The sequence below is a fragment of the Pseudogymnoascus destructans genome (genome assembly GCF_001641265.1).
Source record: "Pseudogymnoascus destructans isolate 20631-21 unplaced genomic scaffold scaffold_11, whole genome shotgun sequence".
Taxonomy (NCBI): domain Eukaryota; kingdom Fungi; phylum Ascomycota; class Leotiomycetes; order Thelebolales; family Thelebolaceae; genus Pseudogymnoascus; species Pseudogymnoascus destructans.
In genome coordinates, this window is record NW_020167530.1 from 722975 (window position 1) to 749475 (window position 26501).

Consider the following 26501-nt stretch of genomic DNA (forward strand, 5'->3'; position numbering starts at 1 on the left):
CTATTCATGGCATATTTTGGTCACTGATCTGCACGATTGATTTACACATGTAAAGTATCATTGTTATGCACACTCGCTCTACAGATATAACATGAAGAGAGCATCTTATTTATAGCCCTTTCGCCGCCCACTCTCAGTAATGCACAAAAAATCTAATGATTTAAAAAAGGAAGAACGCCAGGATACCGGGAACCAGGGAAACAGGAACAAAAACACAATCCGCAGGAGTTCGTTATGAAAGTCGTTTTATATCCATATTCCCAAAGTTGGAATTGTTTGTTTAAAAATCGAGAAAAGTGTCGATTTTTTCAGTGTTGTTGATGCTTCAAAGTCGCACGCACGCTTGCTTTGCTCGCTCGTGTTGTGTTGCAAATATGTAGGTGGTGAGGGTCTTCGCATAATTAGGGAGCAAAAAACGAATCCCCCACTCTCTCTCTCTCTTCCTCCACTCAATGCTCATGCTTCTCGTGCCTCTGAGGATTCCGACTTGCTCGGTTTCCAAAACTGCATCATGCGGCTAAGACGCTTCCCCTTGCTCTCCTTCTTCGACTCGGGGAAGTCATCAGCGCTCTCTTCAATGTAGAGCTTGCTCTTCTCTCCGTGCGAGCTGAGGAGGCGCGAGAGACTAGCAATGCTAGACCGCTTGCGGTTCACAGTCGGGTTGGAAAGCGAGGCCGGTCGCTGTCCGTTTCGGAATTGAGGGTTTCCGAGGCCAGGGTTCATCATGCTCTCTCGAATCATGGTGGGGTTGCTGCTAGTCAAGGATGGGACCTCGTCCACGGACATGCGAATCTCAGGGCCCGGCTCGCCGAGCCAGAGAGGGTTGAAGCCCGGCTCATCGAGAATCGAAGACGGGGCGGTCGACATTCTGCGGGCGTCGTAGGAAACGGGCGAACGCGGAGATGGAAAAGGCGATTGGAAGGTCGAATTGGGTGTGGTTGGTGTGAGATACGGTGGTTGGATAGAGTATGGTTGCATATCCATTGGCGCGAGATCTTTGGACGCAACCGCTCGGAATGGTGGCGTGGAGGTGCTGGACGATTTTGAGCTCGAAATCGGTCTTGTGATGATAGTATCATCTCCAATCCTTGGAGATGGGTTGAGGTCCTCCATTATAAAGGTCTCTCTCAATGGGCTCACTGATCGGGCAGAATTCATGCTCGATGCAGTTTGCAATTGGAAGCCTTCACCCTCGCTCAAAGCGCTGGTCTTTCTCTTCAGGCCTCGCTGCGAATTACTGCCTTGGTCCAGAGTCCAGTCCATGACGTTATCATGGCCGCTCTCTGCATCAACGACCTTAATCTCAATTCCAAGACCAGAGGATTCTTCATCCTCGGCCCTGATTGTGGAGCCCTTGTGTGACACAGTTTTGACCTCTTCCCAGTCTTCATCCTCTTCATCTTCCTCGAACACATCCTCCATGGTAGAGCTACTCCCGATATGGTGAAGGCCAAAGCGTGGGTTCTCAGATGCAACCATCTCAGGAGCACTTTCAGTGCGTCTGTGGTAGTGCAGGCCTGGCCCCTTGAACCCGGTCATGCCTGCAGCGCTGTGCATTCTTCTCTTGGTTTGGCCAAAAGACTTTTGTGATGACTCCCATTCCAGGTCATGGCTAGTTGGAGTATTGAAAGGGCCAAGAGCAGCATCGAGATCTATGATTGGGCTCATAGTCTCATCATCTTGTGGAGCGACATGTCTTGGTCTCCAATTGGCGAAGTCGGTTCGAGTACTTGGAGCGGTTTGTTGAGGAGTAACTTCCTCCGTTGTCTGTTCTGGCATCTCAGCCTGGGATGGAAGGGCATACTCCGTTGTATCGTAGGTAGCAGGCTCATAATTTCGCAGAGGAGGCGTAGGAGATTTTCTACTAAGCCCCTTGTGCTTGGAGCTTCGGGGCTTCCCTTTGCGCGATAGAATAGAACCGGCCCAAGATTTGACTTTCTTCTGTTTCTTGCTGGGCTTCCTGGTCATAGAAGTTTTGCGAGTGACTTTGGGCATTCCCTCAGTGGGGTCTGCGTCCTCATGTGCAGACTGAAGCTTCTTTGGTGAAGGGGCAGGGCCGCTGAACTTCTCTCGTGTCATGTTAGATGACGAGACACTGACTGGGCGGGATTGATTTGGAGGCACATCACTAAGGGGGTAGTCATGCTGGTTGAAGAAGAAATACCGTTTTGCGGCAGTTCGGGGCGTAAGAGGCAAGTCCTCGCCGTTTGCTTCCTCCGACATAGAAGGGTCGGAGTTCCTTCTCCTAACTGACCCGGTCTCTTCCAAGAAGTGGCCTTGGCTTGATGCACCAAGAACTGGTCCGGCTGTACTCGGACGATGCTCGTCCGGTTTGCGGCTTGTAGCTGGATTTGGGAGACCCCGCTGTTGCTCCTTTGATGGCGGGCTCGCGGCTGCGAGGGAGATGACCGAAGAGAGACTGCCAGTGGCCGAATGGCCTTGACGCACTGTCATAGTGCTCGAAGCATCGCTTGAGACTAGGGACAGAGGGCGGGGTATAAACTCGACGTTATCAGAAAAGCCCACTCTGGTTGTCTTTGGGAGACGTGCTGTAGCAGCCGCTAGGATTGGCGGTGTTGTAACCGTATCGGATGCTTTCGCATTTTCCAATCCGGATTGTATAGCGTTGTCCAGGGAGGTCGCCAATGCTACATCCGATTGTGCCTCTGAAGGGCTGGTTGGAGCGCTACCACCGAGAGGAGCAGCTGCCGGCATTTGCGGTTTCATGATTGCGGACAGATCGTGGCATGAAATGGCTGCAGATCGTCTGTGAGCATGGCCTCGTCTGCCACCAGGAGGGCCAGAAGGCACGCTTGGGTTAGGTGGGGAGAGGTGCCCCTCTGTTTTTGTTGGGCTGGTGCTGAGAAGACTGCCCGCTCCGGTCTTGCCGTCTCCCCCGATGAACTCACTGCCTCCTCTTCTGTGCCCAGCTGGCCTTGAAGGTATTGGTCTGCCACCCGTAGCTGACATGGGTGACAGTGGGGGACTGTAGATGCCCGAGTCCAGTGTTGCAGCAGCCGTTGGGTTGAACGAGAAGCTTGGGAGAGGCGGGGGTGCAGATCGGCCTCCACCAAGCTGAAAGTCCTGGTTGAGTCCTGACTGCTTGGGGAGGTCGTATGCGGATTGGGGCCTACGTCCAGCTCGAGAGAAGGGTGATGGTGTAAATGCTGGACGAGCGGGGAAGACGAAGGGAGGGTTCGGAAGAGGTCCGTCGGTGCTCGGGTGGTCATCCAGAGGGAAGACTGGCGACCGAGGAGAGTCGGAGGGTTCGGCGTACATGCTGTAAGATGTTTGCCCGTCTTCGTTGCTGAAGGGTATGCTGGGGTGTGATCCATGGTTGCTGGAGGTGATGGTCGCCATGCTTCTCACAGCCGCACGGCGGCCAAAGTATGCACTACAGCTAAGATGATGTCATTAGGTTCCCGAGAATGTTGAATAGAGTCGTAACTAAGATATTCTGCGGGTGTGTTGTCGCTGGAAGTGCAGTTCGATATCCTTGATCGTTGGTGTTGGAAGTTGAGCAGGGACCGAATAGCCAGAGACAAACTAAACAACTGTCAGTGCCGGAACATAGATTGCTTTTCAAGCTTATAATAACAGGTGGGCATTGGACGGTCGGTATGCATAAGATTCGAGTTCTTACCTGAAGCTTTGTAAGGCTCCGTAGAGATGTCGTCAATGCCGGTGTCTCAAGAGCGCGAATCGTTGATGCGAAGGTCCTCTTTGGTGCGAAGGTGGAATGCCGTTGAATTTGGTGGGTTCGCTGTGCGAACAAACGGAGAGATGTAAAGGAGCGGACGGTCCCGTTGGACCAGAGAAGAGCGTCGTGATAGAGGGGAGTTGTTGATGGAATGAAGTCGGAGTTTGTAGGAGTGAGGTGAAGTTTGGAGGTTTCGGATCTCGAGATGAGGTAAGATTGTGTTGTTGAAGAGCACCGCACCACACACCCACGCTACATCTACGACGATCGAACGGGCAAGTTAAGAGTAACTAGTAGGGTGGGGAGGAGGGCGTAAAGTATGGTGCTACGTACTTCTATATTACGAGTATTACAAGCGGTGGCGGAGTAAGATAGGTACGGTACAATATCTAATTGAGGAAAGCGGGCGTATCTCACATGGCATGTCCGAACACAGGCAGGAGTTAGTTCGATGTTTGAGACGGGCTGAGATGAGGGATGAGTGAGGAGAGGAGGGATGAGATGCGGGATGAAGGTGGGCCGGATAACCTCAGCACGCAAGAATAACTTGGTCGTATTACTACTACAGTACTCCGTACATCCACACACACAATAATCGACAACACTACTATAATATGATCCGTTGCAGAGCCGAACTTGTCTGTTTACCAGTTTACGTTTACCTGTTTAATAGACTCTCTGGGGAGCAAGGTCGGTGGTACCTTTTACCTGTTTAGCTTTTACCTGTTTACCTTTTACCTGTTTACCTTTTACCTGTTTACCTTTTACCTGTTTACCTTTTACCTGTTTACCTTTTACCTGTTTACCTTTTACCTGTTTACCTTTTACCTGTTTACCTTTTTACTTGACCTTTTACTTGACCTTTTACTTGACCTTTTACTTGACCTTTTACTTGACCTTTTACTTGACCTTTTACTTGACCTTTTACTTGACCTTTTACTTGACCTTTTACTTGACCTTTTACCTGTTTACCTGTTTAATAGACTCTTCGGGGAGCAAGGTCGGTGGTACTATAGGGAGAAAGTCGAGGCAATAAGGATCAGGATAACTCGTATGTTGCGAGTAGTTGCTCATCAGACTGTAACCGCGTTAGAAGGGAACACTAAAAGTACATCCAAATGCATACCGACGCCACGCAAGGCGGAGGTACATTTAGAAGACTCCACTACTGCTTCTACCTCCGTACTCTTGCAGGATCAGCTCGTATCTACGGAACAGCATCTACAACTTTCATGTACCTGAAAAGGCCCTGCCGAGGGGTGGAAACGATATTAGATTGGCTATGCCCTAATCCACTAGCCCATATCAGGCAAAGTAGGAAACTTGGCAGGCGGAGTAATTGGAAGTTCGAACTTGTGGTGCAGTTAGCACCGTCGAGTGGCTGACGCTAAACTTCTTCCGCGGATGCTTAGCCGTCATTTCCTTCCACAGAAAGTCGCCTATACGTGTCGCCTATACGTGTCTCATTCCAGTTCCAGCGCAAAAAAGATTTAGATTTCGAAAAAAAGGTCAGATACGGAAGGTGGGCATCTACTTTAATAACACCGTGAACACCCGCTAACACCAATCCAGCGCTACTTTAATAACACTATGAACACCCGCTAACACCGGATCAGTTTTCCCCATTGAAATAAGGCAACGCCGCACGTACCGTACAGTTTTCCCTCTCACATTCGCCCGAGATAAAGATGGTCCAGATCTGCGGGGCAGATGAAGCGACAGTGGAGAGCGAGTGGAGCGATGGCAAGTACACCGATTTTGAAGAATGCGGTACATATGACGAAATTACCACCACGTACTCCGTACTTGGGCTCAGCTGGGCAAAACTCAGCCTTCTTTGGGACTGTGGAGGAGATCTCACATGGAGAATTTGATTAGATTGGTAGCCTGGTTGAACATCCCGAGTGCCAAGACTTGTGTGTCTAAGGGCGCGGAACATCGTTAATCCAACCCCGCCTTTCACGTCGCGTAGGTTACGTCCTACTCGAGTAGCTGCACGAGGCTGCGTCTGGCCCTCAAACACACCGTATCCGATAATCCGTATGTAGAGCTCACCATGGCTCTCCATGCTGGGTTCTCTGTTGATGCGATCGCCGACAAGTCTCGGCGGGACTTGTTGGCTCTGCTTGAGGGTGTAAGTAAACCCAGCAAGATCACGATGCTGGCCGTGCTAATCCCTCGACAGGTACGAGGCAAGAAGAACCTTGTCTTAGAGCGAGACCTCGCCGGGCCCATTGGCTTGTTTGTGAAGTTCTCAACTTTACAAGACTATGGAGTCGGCAAGGTTTTCTTCTTGGAGAACGGAAATGCAGATGCGAGCCAGCAGAATGTGGTATTCATTGCCAGGGGAGAAAGCGCGAGGAACACCATGGTGATTGCGGGTATGTACGTTATGGTACTGTCCATGCCAGACTCCCGTGATATTAAACCTTTCTAGATCACATCAAACGCATCCAGCGTGAAACGCAGACAGGTCACGAGTTTTCTATATTCTGGGTCCCTCGCCGAACACTGGTATCCGATAAGATCCTAGAGGATGCCGGCGTTTTGGGGGATGTGAACATTTTCGAACTGCCGCTATATTTCGTATCCCTCGAGAAGGACCTTCTGTCTCTAGAACTCAACGACTCCTTTGGAGACTTGTATCTCAGAAAAGATCCGACGCCAACGTTTCTCATGGCCAAGGCGCTCATGCTGATACAACAGAATCATGGCCTTTTCCCAAGAATCACTGGCAAAGGCGATAATGCGAAGCGGCTAGCGGACCTCTTAACTCGAATGCGGCAGGAAGCTATTGCCGGAGAGGAGGGCAACGACAATAAATTTACAATGAGCCCAAGCACTACAATCGAAAGTTTAATTGTCATCGATCGGGAGGTAGACTACGCAACGCCATTGCTCACCCAGCTTACATATGAAGGCTTGATAGACGAAGTAGTTGGGATACAGAACAACCAGGCCGAAATAGATTCCTCGATCGTTGGTGCAGCTCCTCAACCCGCTCAGCAAGGGTCGGCAAAGAGTATCGGCACGTCAGTACCACAAGGGAAAATGCGGAAGATCCAGCTCGATTCATCCGACAAGCTCTACGTTCCATTAAGAGATACAAATTTTGCAGTAGTTGGTGGTTTACTGAATAAAGTGGCTCGACGATTAAAAACAGACTACGAGAGCAGGCATGGGAACAAGACCACAGCAGAACTGCGAGAGTTTGTAAACAATCTCAAAGGCTACCAAGCTGAACAGCAAAGCCTGAAGATCCACACCGGTCTTGCCGAAGAGATAATGAAACATACCCGGACAACTCAGTTTAGTCAATTGCTGGAAATCCAACAAAATCTGGCAGCCGGTGCAGATCCGTCATCACAACACGAGGCGATGGAGGACTTGATCTCCCGGGATGCCCCTCTTACCGAGATTCTTCGACTCCTTTGCCTCGAGTCTTGTATTTCTGGCGGGATAAAACCGAAGGAGCTAGAGAACTTCAAGCGCCTCATACTCCACGCGTACGGGTACCAGCATATCCTGACGTTGGACGCGCTGGGGAAACTCCACCTACTGTTGTCACGCTCTTCCCCTACAGCCCTAATGATCCCGATGCCTGGAACCGGTGTCGGCACGGGAACCAAAACAAACTACACATTTCTACGGAAGCAACTGCGTCTCATCGTCGACGAGGTCAACGAACAGGATCCAAACGATATCGCGTATGTTTACAGTGGCTATGCACCGCTATCTGTCCGACTTGTTCAATGCATACTCCAAAAGCAATACCTGTTGTCATTCACTCGCGGTTCCGCGGCCCCCGGCAATGCCAACGCCAACGCTGGCGGCGGTGGTGGGCAGGGCTGGAGGGGCTTTGATGAGGCTGTGAAGCATGCAAGAGGCGCAACATTTGATGAGATACAAAAGGGAGAAGATACGGCTGTGAAAGCAAGATCACTATTGACGAACAGTGGCGAGAAAAAGACTGTTATTATTGTCTTCTTGGGTGGCATAACATACACGGAGATCGCGGCGCTGAGGTTCATTGCCAAGAAGGAAGAAGGTAAGGAGAAGTGCTTTAGCATCAGGTTACACTGGCTAACAGCGCATAGAACGGAAGAATATAATCATTTGTACAACATCGATCATAAACGGAAACAAGATGATGGATACTGCGATTGAGAAGGGAGATTTTGCGAACGCTGCTAGCCAGTCTTGAAACTGGTCGTATTTAGAATGAAGGCAGAATCCCATTATTGTGCACATTAGCGTATACGATATCCAATACCACAAATAAACTATATTGGCCGAGTAAATGATAATTTCGCTGCCTCATGGATGACCCGACGTTGAATTGAGGTCTCGGCAAGGGTACTAGTGATCACGTGCATGGGAAACCAGTTCCCGTAAGAGCCATAATTCTCCTCATCTCCGTATGAATATCAAGAACGCCGCGTGTCCAAGTCAGCCGACGCAGCCCTAGCATTATCTCTCTTTATAATATGCAATGGTATGATACGAACCCAGTACTTTCTGATTGCCGCAACCGAGAATACCGACCTTGGTTCTGGGGTTAAGGAGACATATACGAACTTGCGACAACCAGGCCACCCAATGAATTGGTATATATATCGTGATATTAGACTGACCTAGGCCGTTTGCTAACAAATATACAGGAAGTCAACGGGTAATTAACTTGGCAATATATCCGATGTCAGCCTAGGCGATATTTCATGTGAGGTTATAAATGGGAGGAGTGTCCTGTAGTACGGCAAAATCCACATATCCCGAACGAAGACGACGTCGTCAAAAAGCGGCCCTTGCGCCCCATCATTAACCAAGGGCTAAGAACGCCAACAGTCAAGAATGTCACTCACAATCGATGCTCAGGTGCAGCTCACCGACGATTTTGGCCAAGATACCTTAATGGGACTACAAGAGCTGGATTCTCAGCTGGCTATATTCGAAGAATCAGCAGACCTGTCTACCGAGGTCTTGGCTGCTACGGCATCAGATATAACAATGGATATTCCACTTAGCGTTGGTGATGCCAAGGCAATGGCTCATATGGATGAGAGCAATATCTCGAGAACCTTCCCGAAGAGTGAGAATGCAGTACTACCTTCTAGTACCGGAGCATGGAGTCTCAAAGCCAATGGCAACTCAATGTAAGTATTAACCCTTTTATTACGCGTCTTCTTTAGATTTGGAGCATTGAAATATTAACATTGATTCTTGCCAAGGCCATCGAAACATTTGCAAGCCTTGTCAGGTGGTGATGGAGATGCCAAGCCGAATGAGTCGCGCTCCTCAATGGCATCATCTATGGCAACAGAGACATCAGATGGATCATCTTCTCTTTCATCGATATCAAGTCAAACTGCATTGTCTGACCATGATGGCCTGCAGAAGAATGAATTATCACAAGAGCCGACAAGGAAACGAGCCAAATACGATGTCCGCCCGAAATCTTCCATACCTATAAACATTCACATATCAGAATATGCTCGTCAGTGTATTGCTGCGGCAGAATCATCACGGCTCAATCCATATGCCTTACATACCGACGAGTATGAACTTCTAAGAACACATCTCATCCATACCCAGGTGACAACCTACCTAAATATCCGAAATGCAATTCTCCGATTGTGGATAAGGAATCCCTTAGTCCGCGTCCTGCAGGATGAGGCAATTGGTTGTGCAAGAGATGCACGCTGGTTTGACCTAGCAAACGTCTGCTACGAGTGGCTTGTTCGACAAGGCTACATCAACTATGGGTGTCTAGACAATATGGAACCCCGCGGACCAGCATCGAAACAACGTCCTGGAAAGCGTCCACGCAAGACAATTGCCGTGATTGGAGCTGGGATGTCCGGGTTGGGTTGTGCTAGACAACTAGAAGGCCTATTCGCACACTTCGAAAGCCGCTTTCTCAAGAAGGGCGAAGAGGTCCCAAATGTCGTTATCTTAGAAGGGAGAGACAGAGTGGGAGGACGCGTCTACTCACGTGGTTTTAAGACTGATACCTCCGCCTCAACGCTAGAAGAGGGATACCGCTGCACAGCGGAAATGGGCGGCATGATCATCACGGGCTTTGAGCGCGGTAATCCCTTGAACATTCTGGTCAGAGGGCAGCTGGCACTTGATTATCATGCGCTGCGTCCAACAACCACGTTGTACGATTTCAATGGACAGCCTGTCGACCCAACGCGAGACCATCTAGCGGAAAAGCTTTACAACGATATATTGGATCGACTCTATGATTATAAATTCAAGCTGCCTAAAGTAGTTAACATAGAAGGCGACCATGATCTTGTCGACGCATACCGCGATGGACATGGAGATATTGGCAAGACAATCGCTGTGGCTGAAGACGAAGAGGCTTCAAAATCACACGTATTATCAGATGAAAGCGGAACGGAGCAAAACGGCCACTTATCTAAGTCTCCGGTTGATGTGGTCCCAGTATCGACAGACCGCATAACTGGAAGGCCGCACAAAGAACCCGGAGGACCAGCAGTGCATAAAGCAGCGTATAAAGCACGCCTCATTGGCTGGACGCTACAAGATGAGGTTGAGGATAGCAAAGATTTAGACCTCGATGAGGTTGCTGATCGTGAGGGATCAACATTAGGTTCCGTAGTGGACGCAGCAATCAAGCAGTTTGGCAGCGTGGTTCACCTCTTACCACTCGACCTGCGCCTTATGAACTGGCACATTGCCAATCTGGAGTACAGCAACGCTATCAACCTTAAAGAGCTCAGTCTGAGAGGATGGGATGTGGATGCTGGGAATGAGTGGGAAGGCAAACATACGCAGATTGTGGGCGGCTATCAGCAGGTGCCACGTGGCTTGCTGCATTGCCCATATCCTCTCAATGTCAGGAAGCGAAGCGCTGTTAAGCGGATTGCGTACTCGCCAGATCAGTCTGGCGCTGCCACTATTGACTGTGAGGATGGCTCGACGGTCAAGGCCGATATCGTTGTCTCCACAATCCCTCTGGGAGTTCTCAAAGACTCGAGTATCAATTTCGAGCCTGCGCTTCCCGAGTGGAAGACTGGCGCAATCGAACGACTTGGCTTTGGGGTCCTCAACAAGGTGGCCCTTGTTTATAAAGAGCCGTTCTGGGATACTACAAGAGACATATTTGGCGTTCTTCGCGATCCCATCTACCGCGCAAGTTTGAACCAGGCAGACTATTCCACCAAGCGAGGCCGTTTCTTCCAATGGTTTAATTGTACAAAAACCAGTGGTGTTCCTACTCTCATCGCCCTGATGGCTGGTGATGCAGCGTTCCAAACTGAGAAGGAGGACAACCAATCTCTGGTAGCCGAAGCTACTCAGGTCTTGCGGAGCATTTTTGGCGAGACCGTCCCAGAACCTGTGGAAGCCATCATTACACGATGGGGTTCCGATAAGTTTGCTCGCGGGAGCTACTCATACACGGGCCCGAATTTCCAACTCGATGATTACGAGGTCATGGCAAAACCCATTGGGAACCTGTTCTTCGCTGGAGAACACACCTGCGGCACCCATCCCGCCACAGTCCATGGTGCATATCTCTCTGGTCTCCGCGTGGCCTCAGAAGTCCTAGAGTCCATGATCGGCCCCATCGACGTCCCCGAGCCCCTCGTCCTACCCAAAGACTCTCTTTCAACCCTGAAGCGCAAAGCTGCCGAGCTAGAGAACCAACCCAAAGACCTCAGACAAGCCCGACTTCAAGCTTACGAAAACGAGGTCTGGACTGCAATCTACGCCAAATTCGGACAATACCCGCTCTCCCCCCAAAAGCTGACCATAAACCCCTACGTCCTCTTCAGCAAGGCCAACGCCGAGCTCGCGCGCCAGCGATGCGAGGCGAATCGTCGTCCCGGGAAGGGGCGGCCGGTGTCAAACGAGGTGCGGACGATGCTGGGGAAGATGTGGAAGGATGCGTCGGAGGAGGAGAAGGTCCCGTACAAGCAGCGCGCGAACGAGGGTAAGGTGGTTTACCTGGCGGCGCTGGCGAATTATAAGGAGCTCTGTAGGGTGTGGGATGATGATTCGATTGCGTTCCGGAAGGCGTATGAGAAGGAGCATCCGAGTGTGCCGAGTAAGGAGGAAGAGGAGGAGATCAGGATGTCGAGTCACGGGAAGAGGGATAGGAGGGCCAAGAGGGTTAGTGGGTATGCGGAGTCGGAGCCGAGTGATGGGGAGAGGGGGTTGTAGATTGAGTGGGTTTGGGGCGTATATATGGGATGGGGATGGTGGTTGGGAGCTTCTGACTTGCTGGTGGGTTTGTACCAATATATACGTGCTTTCGGTGCAAGAATACCGGGCTTGACATTGAGAATCATGCAGCTGTGGGAATGAGCCTTAGGTTCTGTATTCCTCATGACAGCGCAATGCAATTTTATTAACTTAATTTTTGAAGTATGACTATAAATTAAATTAAATTGTGGATAAAAAAAATTAAATAAAAAGCTTTGTATAAGACACCCAACCCCGGATATATCTAGTTTAGGTAAGTTATGATACTATGCGAAGGTTTGTTATATTTAAGTTGGTTTTGACCTTATTAACTGCCATATTGCTCAGGACACGCCAGTCAGTCCCTGTACTCCAGGGGTACCCGCATAAACGCGGTTGTCGCTAAACCCCATCGTGGCTCCCCAACCCCAAACCCCAAGCTCTTTCAAAGACCTCGCCCTCCAAGCTCTTCCAAACCAAACCAAGCCCACCATGAATCTCAATAGGAAATATGCCGCTCTCCCCGATCTGGTAACTACCCTCCTCTACCTCCCCATTGACCTAGCAGCAACCCTAACAACAACTTAGGACTCCGCGCCAGACATCTACGAAACCACCCCCTCCTTAACAGACGACAACTCCACCGCCCCCGTACGTCCCCCCTCTCCCTACCACCAGACCCAGCTAACCCCCCCCAGGATGGCGCCGCACGCTCTGGCTCCGCCTCCTCCCACTACACCGACTTCGACTCCCCCCCCGGCACGCCCTCGCACTCCCCCCAAATCTCTCGCGCCCGCCTCCACCCCGATACCGCACGCTCGCGCTTCGAGCCCTCCCTCGTCGACGCCAAAGGTGTCGATTTCAGCGACCGCATCAGCGGGAAGAAGAAGAGTTACCGGGCCAGCAGCCGGCGTGTGAGGGTGCTGGCTGATGGGACGAGGGAGATGGGGGATCTGAGCGACGAGGAGGATGGGGAGGGGTTGGAGAGGAAGATGGCGAGGTTGAGGAGGGAGGTGGAGGAGGTGAGGATTGAGGCTGAGCAGCGGAGGAGGGGGAGGGAGGGGAATGGGGAGGAGGAGGGAGGGGAGGTGGAGAATGAGGCGGTGGGGTTGAGTCGGTTGTTAGAGGAGTTAGCGAGACCGGTCGCTGGACAAGAGGGCTCGGCGTCGCGACTTTCAAAAGCGCTGAGCAAGCCTCTACCACCAGCTGAAGCGGCGGCTTCGACACCACAACCTGCAGAAGCGCAGCCTTCTGATGCTGCTGGGCCGGCGACGTACACAGTGACCTACGCGCCGTCCTACGACCCCACACACACCCTCGCACGCATCACAACCTTCGACACCCGCCTCGCCTCTCTCGAATCCGCTCTGGGTCTCCCCCCCGCCGGTTCCACCGCCCTCCACCCCGTCCTCCCCGCCCTAACAACCCTCTCCCAAAAGCTATCCGTAATCGGCTCCGCCACCCCCTCCAGCATCGACGCCCTCTCTCGGCGCGTGCGCGCCCTCACTGCCGAGACCGAAAAAATGACTGCTGTGAAAGAGGCAGCTCGGGCGGCTACACCCGGTGGTGCTGCTGATGGGGAGAAAGACGAGGATGACGAGCAGGCGGCGAAGATAAATGCCTTGTTTGGGACGCTGGCGACGATTGAGGGGCTGGCGCCGTTGTTGCCGGGGCTGTTGGAGAGGATGAGGAGTCTGAGGAAGGTGCATGCTGATGCTGCGGGGGCGCATTCGGAGATGGTGGAGGCGCTTATGAGGCAGGAAGAGATGGGGAGGGAGATTGAGAAGTGGAGGGTGGGCTTGGAGAGGGTGGAGGAGGCGGTGAGGGAGGGGGAGAGGGTGGGGGGGGAGAATGTGAAGACGGTGGAGGGGTGGGTGAGGGAGTTGGAGAAGAGGGTTAAGGAGTTGGATGGTTGAAGCGGGGTGGGTTGAAGCGGGGTGGGTTGAAGCGGGGTGGGTTGAAGCGGGGTGGTTTGGGAAGATGGCTTGCTTGCTTGCTGGGGGGAGTGTAGGGTACAATGGAAAGTGCTAGATACCCATTTGCAGCTTCTTTCAAAAATAGGGAATCGAAAATACTGATGATGCTGATATAAACACAATATAAAACGTGAAGTTGCGCCATAATGCATGTATATTAGCAATAGTAGATCTTGACACGTGGAAAATCTAAACAGTAAATTCAATTCATTTTTTGTACATGTAGAGCGTGCCACCCCCCACATGCAGCCCCTGAGATGCAATCCCAGTCTATGATGTACAATACAAATGCAAGCTCCGTCATCGTTGGCTGCCTCCGTAAGCCATATATGTATGCCTCCCAGAGGATGCCATGTCATGCACACAGAAACGCGGGGAGAAAATCCAACGCAATTACCCCGTGGCTTCAGCGCCTTCTTCTCTTTTCTCTATCAATAGGGTCGTAGGCGTCCCCGACTGCCTTACTCGTTGTAGTGATAAATCTAGGGGGCTCTGTTAGACACAAATCGGAAGAATTGGGGAGGAACGGCGTGGGGGAACGAACCTTATAATTTGGCAATCCATAAGACAACCAGCCCAATCGCCTGGCCATCTTCGCAAACCCCTCCGTCTCAATCAAGTGGTAAAATGCGAATGGCGGGAACATAGCACCATCTCTATGCACGTCCGCCTTCACTAACAACGCCGTGCCTCCTACTCCGTCAAGTTCCATCTCCGTCTTAATATCCCCCCCCTGTTCGTATAGACGGGCCATCAACGTTCTGTATGTTGGCATCTCAGCGTACCCCTCAAGTAGAATATCGTCTGGGCCCATTTGTGCGGCAAGCTTCTGCGCAGTTTCGCTGTCTTGCCAAGAGTTGTAGTCGTAGGGGCGCTCATCGAGCTTCTTGGTGTCGGGGTTGATGAAGCGCTGGAAGCAGTTGGGTACGATGATCGGCTTGTCGTGTAACGCAAGGTCTTGGATCAGAGATGGTGGTGTCTCAATGATATCTGCATCCAGCCAGAGGACCCATGAGGTGGACGGGCCAAGGGTGGTGAAGAGGAGAGAGTTTCTCGCCCTGCTCATAGCTGCCCGGCGGACCTTCTGATTCTCCATCTTGTGCCGCTCAGATTCATCTTGCGATGCCAATGGTGGTGGGAAGTCTTGGCGCTCAATGATGATTGATGCAAAGCGCTTCGATTCTGGCCCGACGGTCTGCGTCTTTGTGATCTGTTCTTGTAACGCAGCCGTGGCAGCGTTGCCATCATGGTTCTTTGGGATGATGAATCCGAGGGTGATGAGCTCGTGTGGGTAGCTCAGCTTGAGCAGGTTGTCCCAGTAGCCCTGGTAGAAGCGGGCCAGCGGGGTGAGGATGAGGATAGTCTCGCGGTTCTCTATCGGGGTGCTCGTCGTCGTGACATTGTTGAGCTGGTAACGAATGACGGGCGGAGGGATACGTTTTCCATTCTTGCTGCCGGCCGACTTGCGGAAGGGCGAGGTGGGCGGTGAGAGGGGGTTCGACGCAGCGCTTGCTTTTCGGAGGTTATATGATGCGGAATCGTGGGCGGAGGGAGATAGGAGGAAAACGATGATGCCTATTAAAAAAACGGCCCCTAACAGAGTCGGCAGCGGACTGACGCGTCGAAAACGAAGAGAGCGCATGGCGTCGTGAACGTGGTGTGTCCTACGTCAGCCGTCTAGTCATCTGCAATTCATTGAACATGTGTCAGCCCGAGAGTACTCAGTGATGGTGGATTGAGCTGAGCGCAAAATGGCCTTTTGGGGGATTCGGGGAGGAAGATTGAAGCCAGACGCCAGCGGACGAGTACGAGTAGTACATACCAGACGTCCCCAGCCAGGGGGGTTGTCACCACACCACAAGCACAGCCAGGACAATATAATTGTTTATGAGAGATGCAGGATAAAATATATCCGATATAAGAATCTGTATAACAAGGGGGGGGGGGGAATAAGAGAGCGGGATATAGATTGCACAAAAGTATTCAATTCATTAAGTGTCTGTCCTGTCCCGAGATTTGTACGGGTAGCGATAAGGACTTTAAGGTGGAATATCACGTGATATAATTAGACATTAATACGGTATACGGGAACGGATACTCTAGTCGTTTACACCCCCACACGCTAAGATGCTGGAGTACCTTCGTACCAACATATAATACATGTATATACTTACCCTCATTGGCTGATGCGGTACTTCAGCTGCCAGTACCTCCTCATCTCACTTCCACCAACTGGCTAACTTACTGGTCGCTGGCGATGCTCAACCAACGAGTCAGATCCTTCTTCCTCGGATGCGACAAAAACTTCATTTCTTCCTCGCATGAATATAACTACTATGCTGTAGAAACAGCAAGACGGCGTGTCTATAACTCCCCTCATCGTGGCATCTTTTCATTCAGCCATGCATTCAATAGGCCCAGGGTCCTATTGTACTATCCCCGAAACCCTTCCGTAGCCCGGCGGCTATAGACAAACAAAGAGAGAGCATATCAACGGAGATCGAAGAACCGCGGCCAAGGACAACTCCTGCACCGCGAGGCGCTAATAATCCGCCATAACAACTGGGAAGGAAGTTGCGACCGACGTTGCGACCGACGTTGCGACCGAAGTTCAGCCTCAGCCTCTCTTACCCCGAGCGAGCTGTTGTAACCCTCGCGGCTACTCAACACAACTCCTCCCACTTCATTTCGATCCATCCCCATCGTCAAACACCACCAAACTCCTCACAGAGACCTCACTGACTGAGACACACACTCTCTGATGCTTTCACCAGCTCTCTCGGGACAACACCCCATCCCCAGCTAGCTAGCAACCCCATAAACCACATCACCATGGAGCCTGTCCCGGAGACAGAACGCATGTCGGAATTCCGCTCCTCCCCCGTCCCAACCCTCCGCATCCACGAAGCCCCGACCTTTCAACCCACTCTCCCCTTCTCCAACAACCCATCATGGACCAAAAAACCCCCCAGCACCCGCCGCGCCACCGACCCCACGCCCTCCTCCCCCCTCGGCTGGGGCCCAACTACCGTCGCCTACCGCCCTCGCAACATCTCTCCCTACTCCCGCAGCCATGTACGCTCGCACTCTGCAGCTAGCACACCGACACCGCCTATGTCGCGTGCGAAGTCCATGCCGGGCGTCAGCAGAGTCGGGTTCAATATCGGGTCACCTGCGCGGCCGTCCAGCCCAGCGGGGTCGCCGAACCGGAATCGCTCTTTGAGAAAGCCGGTTGATGAGGTGTTTCCCGTGGCGCCGCCGCTGCCGAATCGTGGGCTTATGATCGATACTAGTGACCGTGTTGCTATTCCCGAAGAAGTGGAGGAGGAAGAGGAGGAGGAGACGCCGAGGGGGTACGAGAGGGGTAGCTCACCGGGGCTGATACCATCTACCTCAAACCCACACCTCAGACGGTCGTCATCACCCTCGAGGAACTTATCAATACACTACCCCACCAGCGGCGCCACAACCCCTACATCACCATCCTCCATCACTTCATCACCTTTATACCCAACGAGCAGATACGACGGGCGCTACGACTCCTTCAACAGCTACCCCTACCCCACCTCCACCTCCACCTCCTCCGTCCCCACCACGCCCTCCTCCCTCCGTTCCCGCAGCCCCAGCATCTCGAGTCTGGAAACCATCCCCGACACCCCCGACGCGGAGGAGGCGGCGCTGGAGGCGGAGCGGATCGCGCAGCTCAAGGCGGCGGCGGATGCGGTGGAGGGGGAGGAGGATGGGGGGAGGGGATCGGATGCCGTGGTGGGGAGGGGGAGGAAACTGAGTCCCGGGTTTGGGAGGGATAAGAGTAAACGCTGGAGTGTGTGTGGGGCGGAGAGGAGGGGGGATATTGATTTGGAGACGATTTGGGAGGATTGATGGAGGGAATAGGGGGAGTGGATGGGGGGATCGGACATGTTGGGTTAGGGGTTGAGGAGCCGATTTTAATGGACTTGATGTCTTTTACATTGCTGTGCTTTGAAGGTGCTGTGGTTGTTATGTTCTTGTGCGATGACTGTTAGGAGGTAGGTGAGTCGAAAAACTTTGGGTTTGTTGATTATTTTCTTCCATGCTCGTCTGTTGCATACGGCCCGCCCTATTTCAGTACAGAACTGCATTTGCAACTCTCTCTTTCATCCCCCCCCCCAACCGCCGCAAACATCTCTTGCTACGATTCCGGAAGTCCTTGTTTCCGCACTCTCATCATTCTCCGAGTGTTTTCCAACTCGCCAACTACGCCCTCCCTCTAAGCTCGTTATTCGGATTGTGCCTTTTCTCGAGGTAGTTTTCTTGCTGTCGAGCAGCTATTCTTGTTGCGGAGGGGTTTTTCTCACTGCCACATGCTTATTCCTGTCGCTGCTTATTCCTGTCGCTGCGATTTCTCACTACCAACCACATGCTTAATCTTATCCCCTCACCACACAGTACATAACACCCACTTGTAGGTTTGCCTGATCCTTGGCGGTAACCTCGTGCTTGAGCCTCGACTCAGTCTTTTGATCATCTCTGCGACTCGGAGATCATTTGCACAGAGAGCATTTTAGCTACATGAATGTCTCCCTAATGCTGCATATATCCCTTTATACGCTTTGGGAGACATATCTGCAAGTTATCTCCATTTAGATCGTGCAAGAGAAATTCGGTGCCCGGAGTAAATTGTCGACTGAGGTGTATGATCCGCCTCAGATCGTTTGAAACACAGTAGGTATAGTCCGATATCCTGATTCTCCTTTGAAGAAATTTTCCTTTGAAGAATCCCAATATCATAACATAACAAGCAGTCTTGCAAAAAGCGCCAAGAGCCGTCCCCCCGGGTTTTGATTAGTTGCTTATCAAACCGTCACACATCCATCGTATTGTTTATACCTTCGTTCCTTTATTTTCTATAAGTAGGCGCACCGACTAAGTGGTGATGACGCGGCTGTTGGTGTCGAGTGAGTGGTGGGGATGCTGTCCACTTCTTGAGGATGAAAGAATCTCATGTGCTTTGGTATATATAATGGAGGGGAAGGTGCAGAGGAGGAAAGAGCAGGGGAGGAAAGAGCAGGGGAGGAAAGAGCAGGGGAGGAAAGAGCAGGGGAGGAAAGAGCAGAGGAGGAAAGAGCAGAGGAGGAAAGAGCAGAGGAGGAAAGAGCAGAAGGCGACGATGCTTCGCTCTTTCCCCATCGATTTGTTAAGGGAGAGTAACAACGCAAATTAGACGCAGACATCTCAACATCACTCCTTTCTTTACGATGGAACAATTAAGACAATCACACCACCTGCCCGTTCACTCACAATCACATCGGACCACAAGTTTTTTGAAGCGTAACAAAATATCCAACAAACCCCCAGAATTACGACGAAGAAATACAATACAATATAGAGCCCTCTCTCGAAGAATTAATTAAAGACCCAGGGGTTTTCTCCATGCCATGCCGAACGTAGCCACGCATGTTTCTCATCATATGTACTCTCCCGCTGATCCTCCCTTATCCAATATCATCTACAAAACCCTCCCCACAAGCCATAATCTCAACTATACCTTACTTACCCCATCCAACTGAAAAAACACACTCAATCACTTAAGCGCTATTAAACAACGGAGTCAGCGACATCGACAACACCATCGACGACAGCGCCGACGATGTCGAAGAGGGAGGAGATACCCCAGCTGCGCTCGCAGTCGAACTGGCCAAGGTTCTTCCAGTCATCGTTGTGGTAAGAGAAGACGACGGACTTTCCACCAACAGCCTTGCGGATGGACTTGATAGCAGCAGCCTGCTTGAATGGGCCGGGGCAGGCGGCACCGTTGCAGATACCGGCGGAAGGCCATCCGGTCTCGAGGTTAATACCGGTCTTGCCTGGGCAGAGCTGGTCAACGATGTCGAGCTGGCTCTTGACAAAGATACCGGCATCCTCGGCGGCGGTGGCAGAGTTGAAGAAGGGGTGGATGTTGGCACCGACAACGTCCATGGCCTGGCAGAGAGCACCCTTGTGCTGCTGGAGCACGTTCAGGGTCTCGGTGGTGGTGACGGGACCGGTGTAGCCGGCGTTCCGGAAGACCTGCTTGGAGGAGATGATGAAGGCAGCGAGCTCCTCGGCAGAGCAGACACCGTTGAAGATGGACTCGTTACCGATGACGACGAGGACGACAAGGTCCCAGCGGGTGAAGGTGGAGAGGGAGGTGATTTGCGGCTTGGCGCCCTCGATTCCGGTCTCCTTGATGTAGACACCAACGATCAGCTGGAGGCCATGGGCGGCGCATCCGACAGAGACGTTCTCGAGACCGTTGCAGTCAGTCTTGTCGGCGGAGTAGAGGCGGACAGCGGTGAAGCCCTTGGATGCGATGTCCTTAAGGTCCGCGAGGACAGCGGAGGCGCCCTTGCAAGCACCGGCCTGGTCGTAAGGAGTGTAGGTGATGGCCCACTGGTCACCGTCGGTGCCGAGACCGCCCTTGTTAACGACGGGCTTGGAAGGCACGGCCGCCGCGGTGGTCTGGACTGGGGCGGGCGAGGTGGAGGTTGGGACTGGGAGCTCGGCAGCCGACGAGGTGTATGGGCAGTAGACGACGTAGTCGGTCTCGGTGATGGTGGTGGTGATGGCTGGGTGGGTGTAGGTACCTGGGACCACGGTGGTGGGGGTTGGGTAGACGAAGATGGTGGAGTCGGTCACGGTGGTGGTCGAGGGGGCGATCGTGTACGTGCCGGCGGATGGGCAGACGTAGGTGGTCTCGACGATGATGGAGGTGGTGACGCCGTTGGAGGTGCTGACGGTGGCGACCGGGCAGGTGACGGTGGTGGCAGTCACGACAACGGTGGTGACACCGCCGTAGGTGTGGGTGCCCGCTGGGACCTTGGTGGAGGTGGCGGCGCAGACAGTGGTCTCGTCAGTCACAGTGATGGTCGTGGCGGGGATGGTGTGGGTTCCTGGCTGCAGGGTGGTGGGGGATGGGGTTGGGAGCGGAATAACTGGGACGGTCACAACGGGGACGACGGGCGCCTCAGTGCTGGTGGGGACGGGGACGACGCTGCTGCTGCTGGTCACCTTGGTGGAGGTTGGCGGCGGGTTGTGGACTAGGAATGAGGAGTTAGGATGGATCTATCTGGAAGCAGATCAGGACGAGGTGTTGACATACGGGTTGGCTCGCCGGTGACGGTCTCCCAGCGGGTGGTGCAGCCGCACGACTCAACAGCACCTGCGGTGCCGACGGCAACGCCGGCAACGCCGGATGGGGCCATTCCTCTCTTGTGGAAGGCACCGTGGGCGTGGTGGTTGGCCGCGCTGGCGCCGACAGCGAAAGCTGCGGCAACAGCGAAGAAGCTTCCCTTCATGTTGAAGAGGATTCGTAATACGATAAGAGTGAAGGTAATATTCGTAGGGGATATTGTCGTTACACTGTACGCCGAAAGAAAGGAATGCCCGCTGAAAGAGTGAAGCGGTGGTTATTTGAAGATTGAGGATGGAGAGAGAGGGAAGAGAAAGAGGAAGAGGAAGAGGAAGGGATGTGTGTGTGGTGGTGGGAAGGAAAGGATTTTGATTGAAATGGCTCGCCAAGAATGGGAGGGAAGGGGGGGGGGTATGGACAGGGGGGATGAGAGACATGGAGACGTGGAGACATGGAGTAACTTACCTCCGTAGATTGTAGGGCCAGTCATCTTCTTTCCAGCATCAGCCCAGATCTAACAACCGCTCAAGCCAGTTCCCCCTGCAACCGCTCAAGCCCCCCCTGCAACCGCTCAAGTCACCCCCTGGCCCATAATCTCGTGGGGTGTTGGGTGCAATCCAACTGGGTGTGATGCATCAGTACTCCGTACAGGTAGAGAGAGGTAGCAGCACCCCCAAGTACTCGAGTATGCCCAAGTCACCATCAACCCTGCTGGGTGCGTCCTGTTCAGCACCCTGTCTCTGCTCAGTACCCTGTCTCTGCTCAGTACCGTGTCTCTGCTCAGTACCCTGTCTCTGCTCAGTACCGTGTCTCTGCCCAGTACCCTGCTAATCCCCATCCCTGTCCGTGTTCCTGACTAGCCGCCCTAGCGCTACGGGCCATGCCAGGGGTGACAGCGCGCTATGTTGGATTGGGGATGTGGGAGATTAGATGATCACGATGGGGAGGGGAGGGGGACCAATGGGGACTGGCATGGGGGGGAGGGGGACCAATTGGGACTGGCATGGGAGGGGAGGGGGACCAATGGGGATTGGCATGGGAGGGATGGGGATGCATGGGAGGGGGAGGGGGAGGGGGATGGTGGTGGTGGTGGTGGTGGTGGTGGTGGTGGTAGTGTTCGCGCGCGTCCGTATGGGCTTCGGTCGTACGGTCGTGGGATTTGGAAGATGGGACGGGGGAGGGGTTTATATTCGGACGCAGGGTGCAGTGTGCCTGTGCCCTGTGCCATGCACCCTGTGCCCTGTGCAGTGCCATGTTCTGGTGTGTCTCTGTGTGAGCTGCAAGGTGTACGCGACTGTGTCTTGTCCGTCTCTGTGTGAGTTTGGCCTTGTCTCGCGATGGTGGATGTACTCCGTACATACCTCCGTACATGTGCTGTACCTTGCAGGACCCGTATGTGTTCAGGTGGGTGGGTGTGGGTTGGTTGGTACGAGGGGGTAAAGGACGAATGGGGTACAAAGGACAAAGGGGATGTACTGTACAAACAACAACAACAGGGGTATGACCACCAACAAAGACTGAATAGACATGTGCCTTGCTTGCTCTTGCTTTACTTGTTATAGCCTGCCTGCCATCTCCCATCATCTCCCATCATCTCCCATCATCTCCCATCATCTCCCATCATCTCCCATCATCTCCCATCATCTCCCATCATCTCCCATCATCACACCTCTCACATACTCTATTGCTCAAAAGCCCGTGCCAATAAACTGCCACTCCCAAAACAAAATCGTCCTCTGCCGATCCCCCTCTGCCATCTCCCAATCCTACTCTCCCCTTCGTCCTAATCCGGATGCCTTCCGTAGGTAGCACGGAAAGTAGACAGGCACTGATAGGAGGCAAGGCAGGTTCGGGGATAATCTTAAATAGTAGTAGGTAAACAAACACAATCGATACAGAGTACAATCTATCAAGGCCGCGAATCCCGCTTCGGTACCGCACTCGACTGTGGAGTGCCGTGCTGTGCCGTGCCAAAGGGAGAGTCGCTGGCGACGAGACACTGGAGTTGGACAATTTCTTTGCCTGGCTCCTTTCCTGGCGTGATCTCGACCACCACCCAACTGCCATTACAACATTCCCCCACCGCTCTATCCCTCCCCCCCCAAACGCACCAAAGCAACCTAAGCCGTGGGCTTGAACTCATACTTCGGCGTATCCTCCTTAAACGGCACACCCAACTCAAACAGCCTCGTCACGACCGCCGCGAAATCCTTGAAGAACAAATCATTATCCTTCGCATACTTCTCCACCCACGGCCTGAACCCCTTATCCTTAATCAACACATAATCCGTCGGCAGCATCATCAGCGTCTTCGTCGCCTTATCTTCATACTGCGCCGGTCCCTTCCACTTCTTCCACTGCCACGTCTGCTCCAGCAGCAGCGTGTAGAAGTCGTTCGTCAGCACCGTCGGGCTGAAGGTCCAGGGTCCCTCAAAGCCGGACCGGTCGGTGTGGCAGCGGCCCAGGGCGTGGGCGCCGGAGAGGGCGACGATTTCTTGGTCGTTGAAGCCCATGCGGCCGAAGATGTTGCGGAGGTGCTTGCCGCCTTGGGTGGCGTCGGGGAGGCGGCCGTCGGGGGTGCAGGCGGCGACGTCTTTGTCGGTGCGGCCGGGGCGGTAGGGGATGGTGGGGCCTTGCATTTCTTGGATGGCGGTTACGCCGGCGAGGATCCAGAGGTCGGAGTAGGTGATCCAGGGGAACTTCTCTGGGGGGGTGTTAGCTGTGTTCAAAGGTTCGTTGCCAATGCGTGGTGTTCCAATGAAGGTATGTTCCCTTCCAAAAGTAGGAATGCTGTTTTATAGAGGGAGGGAAGGGGAAGCATAGGGGAACTAGACATACCCTTAACGGGCTCCAAGAAATCTCTCGCAGCCTTCAATCCCGCATTCGCACCATGGTCTCCCTCAGGCTGGAACCTCATTGTCGCTCCATTGCTTCCTCCCGTCTTCGTCTCAGCATCGTAAGTTCCCGACGCATGCCACGCCAGTCTCAGGAGCACAGGTCCATACGACCCATCATCATAATCATCCTTCTCCTCCAACCTCGCCGCGATCTCATTGTAGACCTTCTGGTAGTCCTCAAAGGTAGGCTGGAACGGGCCCTTGGCCGCGGCAGAGAAGCCGTTCTGCTGGCCGTAGACGTAGTACCCGGCGCCGGCGGCACCGAGGAGACCACCGAGCCAGTAGAGCGCAGAGCCACCTGAGGCCTTGGGCGCGGAGCTGCCCTCGGACGAGTAGCCGCGGCGGGACTGCTGGCGGAATGCCTGGCGGGGGAGGGCGTAGACGGCGCTGCGAGCTGGGGTTGAGCGGAGGGCAGCGCGGGCGAAGGTGCGGGTGGTTGTTGAGGCCATTTTGGCGGTAAACTTTTTTCTCGACGAGAGCTCAAATAGAGTAAGGTGAAGTAAAGTAGAAGAAGAAGAAGAGTATCAATCCCTTCAATCAACTATATCAAGAAAACACACAGAGACCACACAGAGTGAAAGAAAAGATGTCACGATCTGACAGATGTACAAAAGTTGTAGATGAAGGTTTGGAAAAGCCAGCGAAACGAAGTTCCGGCTTACGCAGTCCGGCTCTCTCCGCGCCCGCCGAAACACAGCTGGGAGTCCCCCCCAAACCCACCCAATTACGTGGCGCGCCTTACAAAGGTCCGCGATGGAACGCGAACGAACGGCTTAGCTGGCTTGTGTAAAACCCACGCTGCTCCCCGGGGACGAATCAGAAGCTGCGAAATTACACAATCCGTGCCAAGGGCTTCGACGTGGTCTTGGGTTTTCTTTCGCGTTTACCTCGGCATTAGGCCACTTCAGCAGCTGCTACACTCGCGAGTGTAGCAGCTGCGATGTGGTGTAGCTTTAGCCTAGAGTAGTTAGCTGCCGTATATAGCATAATATATGATAATTTGAAGCCCGAGATGTCGTCGTATATAGGTACATATGGTGATCCGCCTGTGATTCTGCCTGTATTATATATAAATAGGTTCTTGATGAGTGAGATCTAGCAACTTACTATACTCTTTCAGCTCTATAACGGGCCATAGAGCGGTAGAGTACAGCTAGATGTCATACTGACATTCGTTGCACTCAGTTGCTATCAAACTCAAGAGCAAACTTGGAAATCTCCTCCTCAAACCTACAAGTCACTATACATATTTTGGCTTATCACACCAACAACAAGAGCAATACTACTCAACGATTGCTACAACCATCTATGATTCATTACACGTCATCGCTCCTTAGTTACTGGGCCGATATTACCACATAGCATATCTCTACAACCCTCTATGATTCATTACATGACATCACTCATACTACCACATGACATATCTCTACCAACTAGAGGCCTAGGAGCATGAACGATAGCTCTAAAAGCTCCTACGAACCTCTATGATTCATTACATGTCATCGCTCTTTAGTTACCCACAAGATTGGTTAAGTTATGACATAATTTGTCTATGACATAATTTGTCTATAGGGGTACTCTGACCTTGGACCTCCTTTTACTTCCTATAGGCTACGAACCTAAGAGATGGTTCTATGGGATTCTCTTACGTCGACTACAGTTACCAAGCCTGGTAATCATGGAAAGTCTTGGAAAATGAGAGAACTACACTCCTTTAGCATAAATAGGATTGCCCTTTCCTTAAGAAAGGGCAAGCAGACAATACAGTAAATCGACTATCACATACTTCCACGTCTTTTCCAAGCTTCCAAGCATTCATCTTGTTACTCCTTGTTTCTGAAAAGTCAGTGAGGTGTTAACCTCTGACTTACCCCTGAGTTCCCAGACTCAACATTTGTTGCAACTTGTCTGAACCACTTCACTACATCACACACCTGATTGCTGCGTTGTGGAATAGTCTAAGCTACGACCCTTTGGCTCTGTTTTCTAAGACAGTGTGTTGTCTTAGTAAATTCATCCCTTCCTTGGGTGGCTAGATTCTCACATCTGGTGCACCCACCATTACATATTGCTCTTGTTGTTGGTGTGATAAGCCAAAATATGTATAGTGACTTGTAGGTTTGAGGAGGAGATTTCCAAGTTTGCTCTTGAGTTTGATAGCAAACTGAGTGCAACGAATGTCAGTATGACATTCTAGGACTCTAGGACTTAAGTGAGTTCCTTAGAGTCTACTAGGTATAACGCTACTATATAAGTAGACATTTATTTCTTAGATAGGAGCTTTGTGCTTAACTTAGTATAGTATTTGTTATATGCTAGTTTTACAAAAGCCTTTATGTTAGATCCCCTGCCTCCTTTGTTAAGTTAACCTTATACACAAAACCTCTATACATCCTATTGTTTAGGAAGCAGCATTATAGTTATATAAAGAAGGGGGATCTTCTTTACTACTTCGTCCTTCTAGTTATAATGAGACTTTGCTCTAGCGCCCTTGAATAAAACTAGTAATAACTCTTCTAAGAGAGTTATAGGTTAAACCTAGCAAGTGTTCTGCCTCCTTAGTT

General features: G+C 52.2%; 8 protein-coding genes across 8 annotated transcripts; 4 read left to right on the top strand and 4 right to left on the bottom strand.

Moving 5' to 3' along the window:
* Window positions 1-44: 44 nt before the first annotated feature.
* Window positions 45-4023, bottom strand: VC83_05054 (uncharacterized protein). The gene is made up of 2 exons (XM_024468679.1): window positions 3644-4023; window positions 45-3546 (listed from the first exon to the last, which is right to left on the bottom strand). Exon 2 carries the CDS (start codon window positions 3358-3360, stop codon window positions 457-459), a length of 2904 nt encoding a protein of 967 aa, XP_024323759.1. The 5' UTR covers window positions 3361-3546; window positions 3644-4023; the 3' UTR covers window positions 45-456.
* A 1692-nt stretch (window positions 4024-5715) lies between these two features.
* On the top strand, window positions 5716-7998 carry VC83_05055 (uncharacterized protein). The gene is made up of 4 exons (XM_024468680.1): window positions 5716-5834; window positions 5886-6081; window positions 6138-7748; window positions 7798-7998. Exons 1-4 carry the CDS (start codon window positions 5757-5759, stop codon window positions 7902-7904), a joined length of 1992 nt encoding a protein of 663 aa, XP_024323758.1. The 5' UTR covers window positions 5716-5756; the 3' UTR covers window positions 7905-7998.
* A 128-nt stretch (window positions 7999-8126) lies between these two features.
* On the top strand, window positions 8127-12087 carry VC83_05056 (uncharacterized protein). The gene is made up of 3 exons (XM_024468681.1): window positions 8127-8307; window positions 8362-8853; window positions 8929-12087. The coding sequence occupies exons 2-3, from the start codon at window positions 8552-8554 to the stop codon at window positions 11891-11893; spliced, it is 3267 nt and encodes a 1088-aa protein (XP_024323761.1). The 5' UTR covers window positions 8127-8307; window positions 8362-8551; the 3' UTR covers window positions 11894-12087.
* Window positions 12088-12277: 190 nt separating this feature from the next.
* Window positions 12278-13830, top strand: VC83_05057 (uncharacterized protein; the record flags this gene model as incomplete). Its single annotated transcript, XM_024468682.1, has 3 exons — window positions 12278-12445; window positions 12503-12565; window positions 12613-13830. The coding sequence occupies exons 1-3, from the start codon at window positions 12407-12409 to the stop codon at window positions 13828-13830; spliced, it is 1320 nt and encodes a 439-aa protein (XP_024323760.1). The 5' UTR covers window positions 12278-12406.
* Window positions 13831-14028: 198 nt separating this feature from the next.
* MNN9 (Golgi mannosyltransferase complex subunit) lies at window positions 14029-15878 on the bottom strand. The gene is made up of 3 exons (XM_024468683.1): window positions 15713-15878; window positions 14435-15575; window positions 14029-14372 (listed from the first exon to the last, which is right to left on the bottom strand). Exons 2-3 carry the CDS (start codon window positions 15530-15532, stop codon window positions 14352-14354), a joined length of 1119 nt encoding a protein of 372 aa, XP_024323753.1. The 5' UTR covers window positions 15533-15575; window positions 15713-15878; the 3' UTR covers window positions 14029-14351.
* A 222-nt stretch (window positions 15879-16100) lies between these two features.
* On the top strand, window positions 16101-17772 carry VC83_05059 (uncharacterized protein; the record flags this gene model as incomplete). Its single annotated transcript, XM_024468684.1, has 1 exon — window positions 16101-17772. The coding sequence occupies exon 1, from the start codon at window positions 16723-16725 to the stop codon at window positions 17770-17772; it is 1050 nt and encodes a 349-aa protein (XP_024323752.1). The 5' UTR covers window positions 16101-16722.
* A 1373-nt stretch (window positions 17773-19145) lies between these two features.
* On the bottom strand, window positions 19146-21382 carry VC83_05060 (uncharacterized protein). Its single transcript, XM_024468685.1, has 2 exons — window positions 21011-21382; window positions 19146-20948 (listed from the first exon to the last, which is right to left on the bottom strand). Exons 1-2 carry the CDS (start codon window positions 21204-21206, stop codon window positions 19468-19470), a joined length of 1677 nt encoding a protein of 558 aa, XP_024323922.1. The 5' UTR covers window positions 21207-21382; the 3' UTR covers window positions 19146-19467.
* Window positions 21383-23160: 1778 nt separating this feature from the next.
* On the bottom strand, window positions 23161-24647 carry CCP1 (heme peroxidase; the record flags this gene model as incomplete). The annotated part of the gene is made up of 2 exons (XM_024468686.1): window positions 23879-24647; window positions 23161-23744 (listed from the first exon to the last, which is right to left on the bottom strand). Exons 1-2 carry the CDS (start codon window positions 24384-24386, stop codon window positions 23161-23163), a joined length of 1092 nt encoding a protein of 363 aa, XP_024323923.1. The 5' UTR covers window positions 24387-24647.
* Window positions 24648-26501: the final 1854 nt, after the last annotated feature.

Coding starts and splice junctions, on each gene's coding strand:
- VC83_05054 (XM_024468679.1), bottom strand. CDS start 3,360: ATGGCGACCATCACCTCCAGCAACCATGGATCACACCCCAGCATACCC.
- VC83_05055 (XM_024468680.1), top strand. CDS start 5,757: ATGGCTCTCCATGCTGGGTTCTCTGTTGATGCGATCGCCGACAAGTCT. Junction 6,082..6,137: donor GAACACCATGGTGATTGCGG/GTATGTACGTTA, acceptor AAACCTTTCTAG/ATCACATCAAACGCATCCAG. Junction 7,749..7,797: donor CATTGCCAAGAAGGAAGAAG/GTAAGGAGAAGT, acceptor AACAGCGCATAG/AACGGAAGAATATAATCATT.
- VC83_05056 (XM_024468681.1), top strand. CDS start 8,552: ATGTCACTCACAATCGATGCTCAGGTGCAGCTCACCGACGATTTTGGC. Junction 8,854..8,928: donor AAAGCCAATGGCAACTCAAT/GTAAGTATTAAC, acceptor ATTCTTGCCAAG/GCCATCGAAACATTTGCAAG.
- MNN9 (XM_024468683.1), bottom strand. CDS start 15,532: ATGCGCTCTCTTCGTTTTCGACGCGTCAGTCCGCTGCCGACTCTGTTA. Junction 14,373..14,434: donor ATGGATTGCCAAATTATAAG/GTTCGTTCCCCC, acceptor AGAGCCCCCTAG/ATTTATCACTACAACGAGTA.
- VC83_05060 (XM_024468685.1), bottom strand. CDS start 21,206: ATGAAGGGAAGCTTCTTCGCTGTTGCCGCAGCTTTCGCTGTCGGCGCC. Junction 20,949..21,010: donor CGTCACCGGCGAGCCAACCC/GTATGTCAACAC, acceptor CCTCATTCCTAG/TCCACAACCCGCCGCCAACC.